Raw genomic sequence first — 18,708 nt, 5'->3', positions numbered from 1 at the left:
CTAAACCAAGCCATGTTAATTGCCAATGTCTTTTTTTGAGCATGATACATGCTATACTATAGGACCATATTCGGTCATCAAGGGGACTGGACAGTGTTAAATGTCCTGTCCAGCCCCCCTGATGATGTAGATGACCGGAGACTGCTTCTTCCCTTCAGAGCTGCTGCTGACTGCACACGGAGATGGGGACAGAGACTGAGACAGCTGCGCACCTCATCTACAAGGTTAGTATCGGTTTGCTTTCTCTCCTGATGGCCAGTCAAGTGACGATTAACACTGCGGGGGTCCCATTCAAAAGCAGGAACCCCCGCAGCAGTAATCCTCTCAGGCCGCAAAATGTATTGCTTTCGGTGTGGCGGACGGGCCATGGATTTTAGCATGTTGGTCCACGCTTACCGAAAACAGTCTTGCTACATCTGTAACCCCCAACATGATCGCAACATGATCTCTTTACTATGATCACGCCCTTCTCATTATTATATTTTTATTATATATTTTATTTTATTAATATATGTAGGAAGGTAAAAACTGGGGGGGGGGGGACGTTTTCTAACCTGTATACAAAATCCTGTAAAAACCTGTAAAAACCAAAAATCCTGCCTCCTCATGCCCACCTGCTGAAAAATTACCATAACACACTGAAAAATACACTGAAAAATAAATTGAAAAATGGGCCACCAATCCAAGTGATAATATCAACGTAACTCAATGAGGGTGAGTACAAATTGGGCAAATACTGTATAGCCTTTACTTCTTTACATCTCAACTGAGTCTTGCAATCTTTCAGTTACTGTACATACCATTTTGTGGCATCCCCACTAACACTTGTTTAACACCAGTGTCAGCAAAGGCTGCAGCTTCTACTTAGACCCGCAGCTAAATAAACAGTACCTGAGGTTCTTCTTTTTGTTTTGATCTTCTTTCTTTCTTTTTCCTGTCTTTTCACTATTCTGTTCCTCTTTCTGTCTCTTGTTGGCTGTGTTTCGGCCTCTGTTTCGCTGACCAGATTTTTTGTTACTACTATCTTCTCCATTTTCCTCCTCCTCATCATCGTCATCGTCTCTGTCTTTCAATTTAGACCTAGTTTTAGACTTTCTGTTCCCTCTGGGTGATTTGTCTTCACTAATGTCATCATCACTGTCATTTCTCCCTGTAGATCGTGCCTCCCTTCTTCGTGGTAGCTTTCTGTCTCCTGTACTTCTTTCTGTGTTATCTTCCTCCCCTACAACACATAACAACATAATATGCAACATTAATTACAGAGCAAATTACAGAGCATGGCCATGTTAAATAAATAAAATACATTTTAGGACATTAATGTATTTTGATGTACCTTCCTTCTAGGCTCTCTGAATGTAACACTGCAAATAATTGTATTATTCAATCTATAATCTTTAACAGTGTTGACTGTGTACTCATTGCAAACAGGGGTATAAAGGACCAACAGAGAATTGAATACTGTGTAAATGGAAACAGTCGTCTTACAAAGTGTCAAGTACGACACTCTGCTATTGCGCGACCTGCATACAGACAAGGGTTAATACTGATGCTCGCAAGCGTTCCCACTTTTCACTTCCGCAAAGGTCCGTCAAATGGACAATATCTCCTCTACAGGATCAAGGATTAATATGCAGTTCACAAACTGCCCCACTCTTCACCTTTGCAAAGGTCCCTCAAATTAGTTATATCTCCCTTCAATCAGTCCCAATATACCACCACCACCATGAACAGCACACAAGTGAGCACGTGACTTAGATATGCAACGAGGGTTAATACACACAGCTACTCTAGCCACCCCAAATTTCTCCTCATCCAAGAACCAGTGAGTTAATATTAACCCCTACTCTATTGCAAATCATGTCTATCCACTGCCACCACCAGAGGGTATGCAAATATGATAAAAGATATCAGACTAAAATATTTGTCAAGGCCCCAGGTCTCTGCTTATTATTGTAGGAAAACTATGCACTTTAACATACCAAAATCAGTTGTAGCAAAAATGTGCCTGAATCGTAATTACCCTCCCCAGAGCATGCAATCAGTTCATTTGAGAGCCCAAAGCATTACTTATTAAATGTTTTAATCTATAAAAATACAGTGCTTAGATTACAGAAAAGGTATTACAAAAAAGCATACTGTTACAATATAAGGCTTCTTAAAATAAAATGATAAACATGAAAGAAAATCTATACTTTACCAAATGACATAGATTTTTCTCAGAGAGGTCACTGGTAAGAGACAATGAAATATCCTGTATCTGGTCGCAAAAATTCCTCTGCAGCCATCCGATTTTCAAAATCTTTTCCCAGACTTACATACATTCTTTCTCAAGGCACCGGCATGAGCCCACCCCTTTCTACAGGATACTTTGAAGTTGCTCTACCCAGCCCATGTCTATAGAACTTGATTAAAACAGTTGACACCTTGAGTGGGCTATCCAAGATGGACCCCCGTCCCAAGTAAGTCCCTTTGAAATTCATTGCAGACCAAAGAAACAGTCCTGACCAGTTTCAACCCCAGCATTTTTTATTTTTTTTAAACAAGTGTAGCTCATTAACCCCTCAAGCACCAAAGGGGATTAAAGCTGCAGTTCAGGCAATATCCTGCATGTGTGTTTTTTTTTAAATAAATCAGTTCTGTAGTAAGAAAAAATACTTTTAGCATTTTCTGTTTTAAAAAAAACAACTCTGAAAGACCAATTTTCTTGTATTCTATTTAAACAAGCATGCTTGTTCCTATAGCAACGATTTACATTCCCCATATTTAAAGATGTCACCAAATTTTGCCGATCAATAGACGGAGAACGAATTGACCGGCAGCTATGCAGTTCTTTAGGTAATTAGAGATTGCCCACATGAAACTATTGAAGTAAAAAAAAATAATAAAAAAAAAAAAAGACTGAACTGCAGATTTAAATGACCTAGTAGCTCATGATATTATCATGACACAAAGCTTATATTACAAGTAGTGAAATGGGGGTCTATAGGATCACATACACATGTGCACATAGTATAATTGTGTTTGTGACTATTGGAAGCAAAGAGAGAGAGAAGTAATGTTGGTGCTCTGCACGTAAAAGGATAAAAGGATTAATTGCAATAGATGAGGCAGATTGTGATATCTCCTGTAGCAGGGCTACTGGATTCTACTGGTTTGGTAGCCTTGGTAATGGTAGAACCATGTACTGTGTTTAGTAGTTTGTGCCTCTGGCAGAACTGTTGCAGTAATGCAACAATGTTTGTGAAAGCCTAAAAAAGTCAGATTGTTATCTGTATGCTTAATATTGTCCACTTCTATGCACCAAAATAAATACAAAAATAATAATTAAAAAATCATATTAGTCCTAGGAAATAATGTCTTTATAGAGAGAATTAAAAGGAGGGAAGAGGGTTGTTTTCTTTAAATATGTGTTGAGGCATGTGGATCTCAAGTGCATATACTGTATATGTGTCTATAAGATGTCACCTTTCTCCCCTCCCCGTATGCAAATAGTGAAACATAGCACTATGCACCCCCTCACCCAGCCTGACGTCCGGACGACAATCCACAGTGGGAATAAACATATATCCAGTAAGTACATAACAGTTTAAGATACATATAACTAGATATAAATGCAATTAATTATATTTCCACTGCAGGTCCCCAATGCTTGTCTCGTCGATCTTCGACTGTGACAAGTCAGGCCTGTGGGCCAGGAATTCCAGGTATAAATCTCCTGATACAAACAACAGTTAAAGAAAAACACACAGAAAAACAGGTGGAAGGAAAGGGACAAACAGAGCTTTCGGAAAAAGAGTAGTATGGCTCAGTGGTGCACTGAAACTTGGCAGGAATGAAAGTCAGGTGTGACTTTTAAGTAGTCTTCTTAGTTTGGGTGCTACCGGTTCCCCTCAGGTTGGATTCATTCTAGTTTAGACTGCAGCGCTGTAATGATGCCTCCTGTCGGCATGAGGTCCCACCGGCAGAGCAATCTGCACCCTTCCTCCACCATTTGATAGTTTCATAATGATGAGACGAAAGGAAAAACCCCATTTGTAAGGAATTTTAATCTCTCTGAGCCCTCTTCACTTGGCCAGTGTCACTGGAGAAGGTCAGGAAATACTTGCAATCGCCTGCAGCTCTCTGGGTGTTCCTGGCTGAACTGGACAGCATTGATTATTTTCTCCTTGACATGGAAACGTGTAAGTGCTCCTGCACATTTCTAGGTAAATCTTGATTTGCCCATCTGGGTCTCATTACACAATGAGCTCAATGAGTAGGTCTTTGGATTCGGCCAATGGTATGAGAGCCTGAAAAATTATTTAAAAAAAATCATAATGGTAGTCATGTTCCTCAGGTATCGCTCTGATTCAGAGGTTATTACATCCTGAACTATTCTCAAAGTCTTCTTTGATGTCCATTATGGTAGTCATTCCCTTCTAAAGAGAGGCAACCCTACTCTCCAACTCATTATGTGCTGATGCCATGTCATCCAATTTGTTTTCAAGGACCTCCATGCGGTCGCCTACGGCGGAGATATCCAGTCTGAGCTCGGTGACCGCGTTTTGCAATTCTTCTTGTAAGGTAAGCTTAAAGTCAATATACAAAAGTATGCATCTCTTTAGATGTAGAATGGGTTAAATCTTCTGATTCCCACTCAGCGGAGGAAGATCTTTCCTAGTGCATAATCTCCTCAGTTATTGGGGTGGCACGTGGCAGAGTTAAATCTCCATTCTCTTTATGGGCAAAAAACTGTGAGACTTGAGAAGTTTCCCTTTTTTGGGGAGAGCAGGATGCATCACTGAGTCTTTCGTGTTATTGATATTTGGTATTTGGGATCAGAGTCCCTCTGTATTTATATGGGTTTGCCTTCCAGATACTGTAGGGCCCAAGCTTTAGGTAGCCATCTGAGATCTTTCCTCTTTTCCTCTGTCAGGCTCTGTTCCCTTTCCCTTTTTTGTTTCTAATATGTAAATTTTATTTAAAAAAAATATAAATTAATAATATCTATCTATATAATATCTAGATACACAATTTTAACTCATCACCAAGATCCACAGGCACCAGGAGCACGTGACCGGCGCGAGCTTCATCCCGCGCGAGGATGGCGTCATCACAGCCAGTGATGACCGGTCTTTGAGGGGTCTGATTTATTCTGCCGCTCGCCGGAGGCTCCCGTTTTGGCTCCTGGTTTGCGCCATAACCATCGAGCACCAGTCTGGAACTGTGGTAGAGACGCTGTCAGCTGTACACACATCTGCCCATTGCGGTCACAGTGAGTCTCGGTGTTTCCCCACTTTCCATCTGTACGAGCTGGATATCTCAGGCTTTCAAAGATACCTTTATGTGTATTTCTTATATATGTATCTTGTAAGTGTGTATTGCCTTCTACCTTTATATCATTAAAATATTTATCTTCTTTACTTTGAAGATAATGCACTAGGGGGTGCGCTTTTTCTTTTCTTTTTCATTTTAGTACTTCTTTGGAAGTGATTCTCCCTCTGGATTCGGCTGTCCCCCGTCATTGGAATTGGCTTTAAGGTTCTCCCCTGTTCAAAGACTGGACTTAGTATTCTTTGGACTATTTATTCTGCACATTTGATCTATTTTGCATTTTGGTTTAATATATATTTTATATGTGTTAGGACATTTATTTTTGTATATTGCGCTGTTGTGTTTTATATATATATATATATATATTATTAATTTGAATTAATTTTTTTATTCTTAAAGATGGCTTATAGCGCTTCTCCCCATTCAAAAAAACATTACAGTTCAATACTTAAAAACAAATACAACCCCCCCCCACCCCATCCCAACACACCCCATTCCCACAACACACTGTAATGTGCAAATTTCCTATTATCCAAATATGGATAATAGCACATTTGCCCATTAAAAATAAAACATTACCCAGCCAGCATAAATAAATAAAAAACACATTACATTTACATAAAAACAAACATTTGACAATAAAGCCATTGATTACAATGGCCAGCAACATTACAATAAAAGAACAAACTACTGGCCACTAGCCCCTTAATCACCTTAGCGGTTAGTAGACGCTATTGTAATTAAGGGGTTAACCCCCCTCCCCCACAACCCACCCAGGAGGCCTAACCACCCTCCCTGGGCAACTACCACCACCCTCCACCCCCTCTACCAATTGCATGTCACAGTGGTAAACTATGCCCCAAATATGGGCATGAATTGCCACAATGATAATGAATGGGCAACATAAAAAATACACAATGAAATAGCATACAATCTATGTGTTTCTTACCTTTGCTGTCTTTACCCCTGTCCTACTCGGGCACCATATCTTGACCAACAATGCAATGCTCTTCAACAACCGATGTGAAGAAGTCCACGATTATTTGTTAATTGTAGCGACGTCTCTAGTAAGTTCTTTCCTTCTTTTCTTTTTTCTTCTTTCTTCTTTATTTTCTTCTGTCTTCTTTGCTGTATAATCCAAAAGGGGCGGAGATGTTGCCCCAACATCGTCTTAGGCTCAAATAAGACAGTACAGGCCTTTTAAAAGGCCTGTGATGTCACATTTGAGTGCCATATTGTACACTCCCAATCCGATTGGCTGGTGTACCATGTGACAGGTTTCCCTTTTTTAAGGATGTCATTTCATCAAAAAGGGAGGGAAGCCTGCCAGTCAATCAGGAAGTATATGCTTCCCTCCCTTTAAGAGGACATCACGTCAGCAAAAACAAAACAAAATGGCAGCCATCACATAGTCACCAACCAAACGGATTGATATATACTGTACCATGTGATGCCTTTCCTTTTTTGGAGAGATGTAACATCATCAAAAGGAGGGAGGCATGCTACAGTACCTGATTGGCTATCTTATCTCCCTTTTTGATGATGTCACAAGGAAAGACATCATTTTTTGACGTTTCATATGCAGAAAACTAGAAAAAAATCTATTAGTTCTAAAATTAAAAATTTTCAGTTTATGTGGCAGATATATATTTTTCTGAAAGTTCCTTATGGGGGAGGGGAGCGCAATGCTGAAGGTTCACCTGGGGCACCAAATACCCATACACCACCTGAACATATACTATTAGGAACTACTAAGAGGAACAGCTTCTCCCAAAAAAATATTGGCGGAAACAGCAAATACCAGTTGGACTAAACAAAGACTGTGGGTAATCTTCTTGGAATTAACTTTTTTCCCCATAAGTACCAACATTATTTTTCCTTTTTGTTACTTACCATCACTATCTGATGAATCACTTTCCAAATGCCCATCAATCTCAATGCCAACTGCAACAAAACAAAGTATTCTTTGTCAATACAGCATTTGTATCATGTACAAGAACGTTTGTGATTTTCAGTATTGATTCTACTATTTTGTACAAGGCATGAACCCTCTAAGAGTCATATGAAAATTCTTAACTTATATTTTTTCTAATAAAAACTGCATTAAAGAGGTATGCTATGTTATTATACAAGCTTGTATACATTTTATCTATGAAGAACTTTCATGTTGGTTCCTGAAAGTTATCACAATTTGTCAAACATCACGTTTTCTTAAAGATTCAAGATGACAGCTATTACATGATTTATTTCATAAAATTGTACAATGTACTGTTATCATTTATGCTTCCACAAGGATCAAAGTGCATTAAAAAAAAGTTATCTGATTTGAAGATAATTTAAGCCCATTGAACACTGGGGAACATTTTCCCTTGGAAAAAGTGAAGCTATATGTATTTAAATAAAAAAGTAGTTTTATTGAGTTTGCGTATATACAGTGCTGTACACCCTAGGACCATCGTACATTGACTCCTGGGTTTAGAACACTACACAGCAGTCAGGCTCACTCCTTCAGTGTCCAATTTTTAAAGCCAGCGATCAAAAGCTAAGAAATCAACAAAGTAATAGAATTCTACTGCAATGCTAATGTTACCATGTGCTGAAGAAGTCAATACATTGTTTCTGTGTACTCACCATCTTCCATTATAATCGCTAAATGGCTCTTCTTTTTCCTTCCCATTGCAGCAACCTGTATTTCTTGTATTTACTTATATTGATGTTAGTTCCTTCTTCCAAAAGGTAGCGGTTAACTTAACTGTGTTTCCTCACTGCTTCTTATGGCAACACATTTTCAGCATTCGTCTCTGATGAAAACGAACTGAAGCTACAGGGAGTTATGTGATATCCTCTTATCTGCCTTTCATTTTCAACGTGTAAAGCACCTGTGATATTAGATTACACTGCATATTACTTAAACATGAAGGAATACCCTTTAGCAAAGACAGGAACGATTAGATAGAGCACCTTTTAATGCAGAAATCATGTAATCTCTTACAGGATTCTATTTTTACAAGAATAATCAATGTGCTTGTTGTGTACTGATAAGGATTAGGGGCAACTATACAGATTTTCTAAGGAAATAGAGTTGTCAAATTGTTCAACCTTTCCAGATTCAGCGGAGGAATAGAGGAAGAGAGGTTAAAGTTCATGGTACATTAGTTGCCAGAGTAGAGAAGTCAATTGTGTGAATGTTTCAAGAGTAGCAAGGTGAACAGCTGGGAAAAGTGTGAGAGGTATAAGTGGTGGTGCAAAATATTTTTTAATGTACTGTATGTTCCATTTCTTCCTCTTTTTTTCCCCTGAGCTCTATTGGAAACCTTTACCTTTGTTCTCTGGTGAATAGTTTTATTAATTTCTACAGTAGGCTCTGCGCCTTGATTGATGTGACCATTACCTTTCACAGAGAAGGAGGAGTTTGAAGGTGTAAGGAATCGGGGACTGCGTCCTCCGCGGCGCACTCCCTCCTTATGTCCTGCCTCGCGCAACCCCGCTGTCTATACAGCATGCGCGCACACTCACGGATGAGCTTTGGGGACATCGCAGATTACACCCCCTGGTTATGGCACACGTCGGCGGCGCGTGGCACGCACATGACGCGTGTGCATTGCTCCCCAGCTGCGCGTCAACTCTCTCATCATGCCCACCTGTCTCCTGCACCGCTCCACCTATCCCTGCCTCCGCTGAGGCCGCACCTCTACTCCTCCCCTCTCTCCCATTGGTCCTGTCCTGCTATATATGCTCAGCTGTGCTACTTGCACTTTGGCTGAGCATAGTTTCTGATAGCGTTGTTCTCCCACTTCCTGGTTCCTTGCCTTGCCTTGTTCAGTGTTCCACTACCTTGCTTTCCAGATTGATCTCCTGTGTACCGGCCCGGCTTGACCCTTGGACTCTGCACTTCTGGCTTATCGACCCCAGCTTACCTCTGACCTTCCGCATCTCTCCAATCCTGACCATGGTTTACGGACTTCTATTTTCCTACTGGCTTTAACCCCTGACCACGGCTATCGGATTCTGACTTTTCTACTGGCTCCTACCTCTGACCTCGGCAAGTATCAAGACTAATCTAATCTCTCCAATCCTGACCCGGCTGCCTGACCATCTACTCTCCAGACATGCCCCCGTGGCTTCAGGTGGCGTTTCTACCCATTTCCACCTCAGTACCGGTGTCCCGCCTTGTTTATGGTGAGCACAGCGTTACAAATACATACTGTATAATGTACCTTATAATATACTACAATGTGTTTCTACACAATGCATTATAATGTGCTACAGTCACCTTCTTGTGGAATGCTTGGACAGAGGTACTTTGAGATTCTTAATACCGCTTGACATCCATACCTTTTTCACTAGTTTTACCAGGAAGTAAAACATTGAGAGTCACCTCTCGTTTTCAGGTATGTCCTGGGCACAGAGTTATGATGACAATACAAGGCTACATTAGTGAACAGAGGTCATACGTTACATTTATATACATTTCATTGATAGCTAAAGATAATATGATTATGAGCGTAACACTTACAGACCAGATTAAAATTTGGGAGCTGAAGTCTTGAAATTACTTCAACTGAAGGAGGTTTTGAGAGTCTCAGTTAGATTGTTCCAGTTGTGAGGTGCACGGTAAGAGGAGGAGCGGCCAGATTCCTTGTTGAACCTTGGGACTGTGAACGGTCTTTTGGAGTCAGATCTCAGATGATAAGTGCTGCATGTGGTAGGGGTGAGGAGCTTGTTCAGATAGGCGGGTAGCTTGTCCAGAAAGTATTTGAAGGCAAGACAGGATAAATGTACTTTGCGTCTGGACTGAAGTGATAGCCAATCTAGTTCTTTGAACATTTCACAGTGATGTGTGTTGTAGTTACATGGACAAAGCGGAGGACAAAATGGTATATTGAGTTGTAGATGGTGTCTAGTTTGCTAAGGTGAGTTTGGGGTGCTGCGCCATATACTATGTCTCCGTAGTCTATATGTGGCATTATTATCTACTGTGCGATGCACTTTCTTACCAGTGGGCATAGGGAGGATTTGTTCCTATAAAGTACACCTAGCTTTGCATATGTTTTGGATGTCAGAGTATCAATGTGCAACCCGAATGTTAAATGGGAGTCAAACCATATGACCAGATATTTAAAACTAGTGACATGGGCTAGAATGGTGTTAGAGTTTGTTCTGATCTTTACCTCAGTCATTGGTAACTTTAGAAATACAGCGTTAGTCCCAAGTACCATAGTTAAAGTTTTGGCAGTGTTTAAAAAGAAAAAGAGTCTCTTAACACCCTAGGCAAATGTTGCTGAAATAAATGTATACATTTAGCCAAAATGGTGACAGACAAATAATTATTTCTCTCAAAACGTCATGTGAAATTTTGTGTGTTCTTGATTTTGCAAAATTTTGGTTATCAGTGCAGGTACAATATTTGCCTCTTTATAAAAATGTGAGAAGATTTTGCACAACTCTAGTTACAAAGACGTCAGTTGTCATCTGGGTACAAAAGGGCATAATTTAATTCCTTTTGCATAGATGTGCTGCTTTGCTCCTCTTTGACTTATTATGATTTTGAATGTGCACCAAAATACTAGATGTGAAATGCTAGACTCTAATTTAATTAAACAATAAATTTACTGAAATGCATTAGTAGTTGCAAAAAAATGTTGTACTGTTTAAGTATATTGAACAAATATGTTTTATATCACCTGATTAAAAAATACTGCATTTTTTTAAAAACAGAAATAAGATTACATAACCTGATTGTGAATTATCCAGTAATATGCAGGTAAATAGTACCATTTCTTCAGGTCCCCTCTGTGAATTGTTTATGACAACCTTTCACACAGTCTGTTACCATTGATTTAAAGTGTATGACAGTTTGATCCCTGAAAATCCTTCTTCTCATGCCCAATTAATAGGCATTTTGAAGTGTGGACAGCTATTGTGGATAACCCCAGTTCAGCAGTGGTGGCATTAATTTGTTCCTACACGAAGGTAGCATTTGTATAGTTAGTAATAGACTAGTATAGTGACGTTACACAGCTAGTTACTAGTCGGCCCTACTAGATTAAAAAAAAAAAAAACACATTATATTTTGTCTATGTAAACTTTTAACAACAATTATCATGTAGTCTACAGTGTCTTTTGCTTTCCTCTACAGTACTGTACTGTATATGTGGCAGCTTTACAGCAACACCTGCCTTTGGAATTCTAGGTTATTAATAAGAGTGTTTTGATTGTTTGTGCTTTAACCCCTATCTATGTTGAGAACTGCGGCTTACTTACGGCAATTAAAAAATGTTACGCTTTGAATAATAAAAAGCTACTGGTGATAGTCTTTATGGTAGCATTAAATAAACAAACATCAATAACGGAGCATTCTACTGCCAATGTTGCTAATGGTACTTCGTAGGAAACATTGTTATAAGTAAGGATGGGTACAGTAAGTACACAGGTTCAAAAGTCGTGCAGACATTTGTACTTTTTGTGGTTTTTTTTTTTTTTTATAAAATAGATTAACTTTTCATAAAATCCACAATTGTTTTTTGCAAAATAAAAAAACCGGTTTCCATAATTAAAAAAAAAATTAAAAATCCCAAACCAATCGAGCATTAGCAAAACCCAAACATGACATTTAAAAAATAAAATAAACACCATTGGAAGTACCTTAGAGCATATTTATAATATTGCAACAAATAGAGGATTTTTGGTTCAATGAGGTAAACAAAGCATTTGATTTATAATCCCTCACATGATCAAAGATTTTGTACCGTTATTAACAAAACTTCAATTGCCAAAATAAACAACTTTGTTGCCTCCACTAAAATACTGTAAGTCCATGGCAATAACACGTGCTCTATTTGTGTGTCTCCTGCAGATTTGTTTCAAAGGGGAGTTATTCATTAAAATGGGATAGTGCCAATCAGGACCATCACACTTTAATGATTAACCCCCAAATATATCTGAACATTTGACTCTCAAATGTAATTGCTCCGAATGGCTAAAAGTATTTTATTTCACTGCTGTGAGATGTCTCAATCCTCCTCACCGTGGATATGGAGCTTGTTTTCGCTGGCTGAGTTTTCATGTTCTTTGTGCAGGACCTAATTTGTATACCACATTGTTTCAGAGGAAATACATCCATTGTCTGGACGCTGATGTTTTAGTTTTTCATTCCCACTAGACAACTTCTATTGTGCTTCATTCTTCACCTGAAAGGTTGGCGCAGAAGGAGATAAATTAGTAATGTGGAAGAAGGGCTAAAACAAATTAATCATGCATGTTTAGAAGGAGTATGGCCATTCATACATTTACATTAGAAACGTCTCCCTACTTATTTCCTTTCTTATAATTAATATTGTACCTCAATATTAAAATGACGCACATCATATTTTCACTATGGACATTCTAAGTTTCAACCACAGGTCTTAAATAAAAATAGTTTTGTTTTGGAGGGGAAAGTGTAACCTAATAACACAAGCAACATGTGTTTTAATGTTTAATGACATATTACATTCCCTTTCTCTGTATTTGTTTAACACAAAGCCCAGATACGTAATCTCTAGGCTATCTGCAATTCAAAAATCTACGACGTGTCATACTGATGTCCTTGTCACTGTTAATTTAAAGTTCCAGGTGAATTCGATTTCACATTTTCATTTGTAGAATGCATTACATTATTAGAGCTGTATAATTAGCTGGCACCATAACAGCATTCTACAAAAGATACCAAGTTACTGTTATTTAAAGTTAAATTGGGCCACCCTTAGCAATTTGTACTACCGTATTTATACTGCACAACAAGTTTTATAAAGATATATATTATGGGTAGAAAAATTGCCTTAGCTACAGATACACAGTCAATTGAATTGTGTCAGTTGATGATGTTGATTGAAGTTTACCAACTTAGAGCATATTCTGTTCAATATTTTTGTAATGGAAGTCACGTCAAATGCACATTGGTAGAATTTCAAAGAAAAGCAGAAGAGCATTTAACTGTGAAAAACGACTCAATTTAGGCAGATATTTACACAGTGTTATTTATCATACGCAAATATTTAAGGCGCTTACAGTAGACCTAGAGTCATCAAAATTCTTTACATTAGAGTTGATGTTGCAGCTCCACCTAGAACAAAATGGGTGTTATTAGAGCATAAATAAGGCTGAAGTAATTTCAATGGTACAAAAAAATATGCAAATGTCATACTAAATAATGTTCAACATGAGATAAATCTGAGGGCATACAGGACATAACAATTCTGTAAAAAATAGTGCTAATACTGCAAGACTTGGTAACTCACGTCATCAGCCTGCACTGAAAGCTATATAAACCTCTGTTAAACGTAAACACGCTGGTAGTGCTGTTGGGAGGGAGAGAGAACACACTTAAGAAATTAAGGAGGTTTATTTATACTTTAGTATTGTGCTAGTTTTGCGAGTTCTAAGTGGGTAGTCATGCTATTTGTATTGTGTGAGTGCTTTGTGTATTTTCATATTTGTTAGTAAGGAGAAAAAAGGTGATGTATAGTAGCGCTAATGACAATAGACAATATACCCTGCTTGAAGGGTGAGCCCTAGTGGTACAAAGGTGATGGTAATCTGATGGTACAATCAGAATAAACAGCATAAAACAAAAAGAGATACCGGCGCCTAATGAATGAATGGGTGAAGGGTGGGTATTGAGCCAGGGTGTGGCTTAACTACTTAATTACCTTTGCGGTTATTATCCGATAAGGTGTTTAAGGGGTTAATTGATATATGAATGTAATTGCAATGTATTGGCTATGTATTTTGTGAGCAACGGAGGACAAGGATTTTGCTGGCGACGGGGGCTTCTTATTGATGAGGTTAGTAGTACTTTATTTATTTTAATGTGCTAGTTAATGTGTTTAATAATGGGGAAATAATCTATTATCCCTGTCTGGATAATAGTTATTTTGCACATTATTGTACTGTATGTGTTGGGAGGGGGATTGATGTATTGAATGTATAGGTCAGGTTTATTTATTTTACATTCAGGGTTTGTTCCTTTTGGTTCTGCGAGAGACCTCTGGAGACCACCTGCGGTATCCTCTGGCTTCTCAGGGGTATCAGGCTGCGTGGTCCACGGGGGACACCTGCGGGGAACAACCGGTGGCCCCACATCTGTGGGGGCACCGCGGACCCGTAGTGTGCAGGGAAGAACCGGTGGCCCCACATCTGTGGGGGCACCACGGACCCGTAGTGCCCACCCGTGGGTCCCCAGACCCCCGTGGGAACTACCCAAGGCCCCTCAGACACCTGTGGGTCTGACCCGGGGCTCCCAGACATCCGCGGGCCTAACGTGGGGACCCAATTGTGGCCCACGGTGACCCGCGGAGACCACCTGGTGGGCCATGGCACCTGGCGGGACCCACCAACAGGCCTCCAGAACCTGTATGAAATAAGTTGCTGGTAACCTGTAGGTCTGTGAGGTTACCCGTCAGGCCCACCGGGGAGTCACGTGGGCCTGGGGTATGAACCCTGTATGTAAAAGAATAAATCATGTATTTATGGGGGGGCACAGGGGATGGGTTATGTATTTAATAAATAGAATGATGTTTATTGTGGGCTGTATATTGTTTTTATTGTGGGTACTGGGAGTGGGGGGAGGGGGTATTGGCCCCAAGGGTATGTGGGTAGGCCTCCCGGCTGGGTAGTGGGTGAGGGTGGTTAGGCCTCACGGGTTGGTGGTTAGTGGGGGAGGGTATGTAGGCCTCCCGAGTGGTGGGTGAGGGTGGGTTAACCCCTTAGTGACTGTAGCGGTTAATAACCGCTATGGTGATTAAGGGGTTAGGGAACATTACATTGGATGTTTTTATTCTTGTTTCTGTTTTGCAGCATCGGAGGGGGCATGGGCAGGATGAAGATGAGGATGGCCTTCATCGTGGCAGCCGGACATGGGTGAGTGCTATATGTATTTATTGTTCTTTATGTATTTAAAATGGGCACATTCACTATTATCCATTTGTGGATAATAGTAATTGTGCCCATTACTATACTGTATGTGTTAGGGGGGGGGGGGTATTTCTTTATAAGTATGTATGTGTTTTGACATTAATTGGGGGGGGGCACAGAATTGGTACTGCAGGCCCATGGGTAAAACCCAAGGGCCCCTGCCGGCCTATAGTATAATTGATGTGCATATATGTGTATGTTAGGGGGGTATAGGGGTTGTTGGGGTAATATATATATATATATATATATATATATATATATTTAATTTATATATTTATTTATTTATTTAGTGTGGGGCTTTTGTGTGTGTTTTTGTTGTTGTTGTGGATAGCGGGGGTGGGTGAAGGGAGTATTTGGCCCCAACGGTTGTTTGTTTAGGGCTTGCGGCTGGGTAGCGGGTGGGCTTAACCCCTTCATGACCGTAGCGGTATTAACCGCTACGGTCGTGAAGGGGTTAAGTGCACCCGCAACCCCCCTGCAACCCCTAAACAAGCAACAAGGGCCAAATACCCCCTTCACCCACACCCGCTACCCACAATAAACCTGGCACGGCGAGTTAACCCCTTCATTGCCTTAGCGGTTAGCCACTAAGGTAATGAAGTGGCCTTTAGATGCATTTTTCCTGCCTCGGATGCATGCCGGGGGGCTCCGGTGCTGGTATTAATGGGTATCAGCTTCGGAGACCCCCAGCATCAATCCCAGCCAGGTAAAAGGCCTGATTTTTTGTAAGTGTCGACCTTGCCGATGCTTATACACCACCAACCCGCCAACTTTAGTTGGCGGGGCGGATTGGCGTTCAAATCTCAATTCTGGAGTACCGATCAGCAGCCAAAAGCTGATCGGGGCTACCTGAATTCAGCCGAGTTCAAAAAGTGCCGATAAGTGGCTTATCGGCACCCGGCTGCCGATAAGTTTTTATTGGGAACAAAAATTGCTGATTTTTCCAACTTATCGAAGCTTACTGAATCGGGAAGGCAATTTTGGCGAGAAAATGGCGATAAAAGCCTTTTCGGCGCTTACTGCATGAGGCCCATAGTGTCTAACTTATGTATCCAATAGATTTCCTGAGCTGAGAGGTTTTGATTCTATCTCCTCTCCTCCTATCACAGGGTACATATTGAATACCCTTGAATGTTAGAAAAGTGGGGTCTGTATTATGATGTAATAAAAAGGTGCCGTGACACACTGTGTTTATCGAATCCACTCCTGATGTTTCTGATGTGTTCCAGAATACGTGTCTTAAGGCAGTGCTATTCCTACCAACGTACTGTAAACCACAAGTACATTCAAGTAAATAGACTATGAAAGTGGAAGTACATAATATAAAGTCTTTTACAATAAACACTTCTTTAGAGCTTCTAGAAACTACCTGTTTCCTGTCTGGATTAATGAATTTACAAATAGAGCATTTGCCACAGGCAAAATTACCAATAGGTTTATCACCTAACCAACTATTAGAAACTTAATTACATACACTTTTTCCAATATCGCTTGGGACCAGTACATTTTTAAGGTTCTTGGCCCTCCTGTAAATAAATCTGGGTAATTTCCCAAGACGTGTACCCAGGATAGCATCATTACACAGGATCCCCCAGTACTTATTGATAATATTCGCAATGCTTTTATGTGCCGAATTGAAGGCAACATTGATTCCCTCATTGTTTGTGATGTTCTTTTTCTTAGGTATAACCATAGTCACGATTCATTAGTCTAACTCTTGCGAGTTCCTTTTTGAGGTTATCAGCTGAATAGCCTCTCTCAACAAACCTTGAAAAAAGTTTATCTGCCTGTTGGTCAAAAACCTTAATATCACTGCAATTTCTCCTCAACCTTGTGAATATTGCGAATCCAGGAGGTTTTATGGTTACTTGTAGCCATTAGGAGGTTGTTCATATCTACCTCTTTAAAGTGTGTTTCAGTATTAACACTGCCATTGGCAGAAACAGTGTGTTTTAAATCTAAAAACTCCATTGATGACATATCTGTTGCGTGTGTGAAGATCAGATTGTATTCATTCTGATTAATGTGTGACATAAACAATTCAGCAGACTCAAGGTCGCCATCCCAGACACACAGAATGTCATCAATGTAGCGACGCCACACTATTATGTTTTTAGCAAAAGGGTTATTGGCCCCGATGACATGATTTTCCCAATCTCCCACATACAGGTTTGCGAGACTTGGGGCAATACGTGTGCCCATTGCTGTTCCGCAAACCTGTATGTAGAAGTTGGATAGGAACATAAAGTAATTACTGTATGTCCCAGTATAAACTGAATAGATTCAATAATGAACTCTCTATTTAAATGATGTAGCGATGGATCTTTTGAGAGTACATATAGAATAGCTTCCATGCCTTTCTTATGAGGAATGTGTGTATATAGTGCTTGAATGACGCAGGTAAGCCATCTATATGTGTTCTTCCATTCAACATTTCTGAATAATGTGAGCACAGCAGTGGAATCTTTCAAGTAAGAAGGTATATTGACTACATAGGGTTGAAGAAAAAAAATCGATTAACTGTGACAAATTGGCAGTGAGTGACTGGATCCCTGAGACAATGGGTCTTCCAGGTGGATTGGTAACAGATTTGTGCATTTTTGGTAAGTGGTAAAAAACTGGAATTTTATGAGAATCAGAATAAAGAAAATTGAACTCAGTTGTTGTAATTACAGATTTACTGACTGCATTATCCAATAATGCCTTTAGTAGGCCCAAGTAATCTCTAGTAGGATCTTTTTGGAGTTTCTCATAGAAGGAGGCGTCCTGGAGCAATCTATGAGCCTCGTTCTCATAGTCGCTACGATTTTACAGGACAACTCCTCCTCCTTTATCTGCTTGCCTAATAATTAAGTTGTTATTATCTTTTAACATTTTTAAAGCAAAGCTTTCTTTTGCACTCAAATTCTGTTTGATTTCTCCTAATTTAAAGTCACGTGACAAAGCTATAAACTCGTTATTCAGCATATTAAAAAAAAGTATCAATATGGTGGCCTTTTGATTGGGCCGGATAGAATTTGGATTGGGTTTTGAAAGGTGTGTGTTTAATGACAGGAACAATATCAGTATCTATATTCGGAACAGGTGGATTAATATCAATAACATCAGGAGTGGAATCCTGCTCACATTTCAAGAAATGACTTTTCAATGTCAAGTTAAGCGTAAACTTATGAAGATCTTTAAACAATTGAAAAGAATTGGGGCCACAAGATCTAGAGAAGGTCAGACCTCTTCCCAAAACATTAATTTGATCTTTAGTTAAAATCACTGAAGAAAGGTTAAAAATTCCCTTCTTTAATGGGGAGATCCTTCTTGACTCAGCTCTTTTCGCTTGAATTCTGACCTTCCCTCTGGTTCCTGGTCTGATAATGCTCTTTTTTTCTTTGAGCCCTGTGGGGTATCCTGAGTTACACTCAGCCCTTTCTCTTTTTTTCTCCCGTG

The 18,708-nt window shown here is 39.8% G+C and overlaps 1 protein-coding gene across 1 annotated transcript in view; it reads right to left on the bottom strand.

Moving 5' to 3' along the window:
- LOC142488248 (transmembrane channel-like protein 2) overlaps positions 1 to 2,392 on the bottom strand; it is a 93,093-nt gene extending 90,701 nt beyond the window's left edge. The window contains exons 1-2 of the mRNA XM_075588619.1: positions 2,368 to 2,392; positions 892 to 1,222 (exon numbers count right to left, since the gene is read on the bottom strand). Coding sequence (XP_075444734.1) covers positions 892 to 1,222; positions 2,368 to 2,392 — 356 coding nt within the window. The remainder of the gene's footprint in view (positions 1 to 891; positions 1,223 to 2,367) is intronic.
- Positions 2,393 to 18,708: the final 16,316 nt, after the last annotated feature.

Source organism: Ascaphus truei, chromosome 2 (assembly GCF_040206685.1).
Source record: "Ascaphus truei isolate aAscTru1 chromosome 2, aAscTru1.hap1, whole genome shotgun sequence".
Classification (NCBI taxonomy): domain Eukaryota; kingdom Metazoa; phylum Chordata; class Amphibia; order Anura; family Ascaphidae; genus Ascaphus; species Ascaphus truei.
This window is presented reverse-complemented; position numbering and strand designations above follow the sequence as displayed.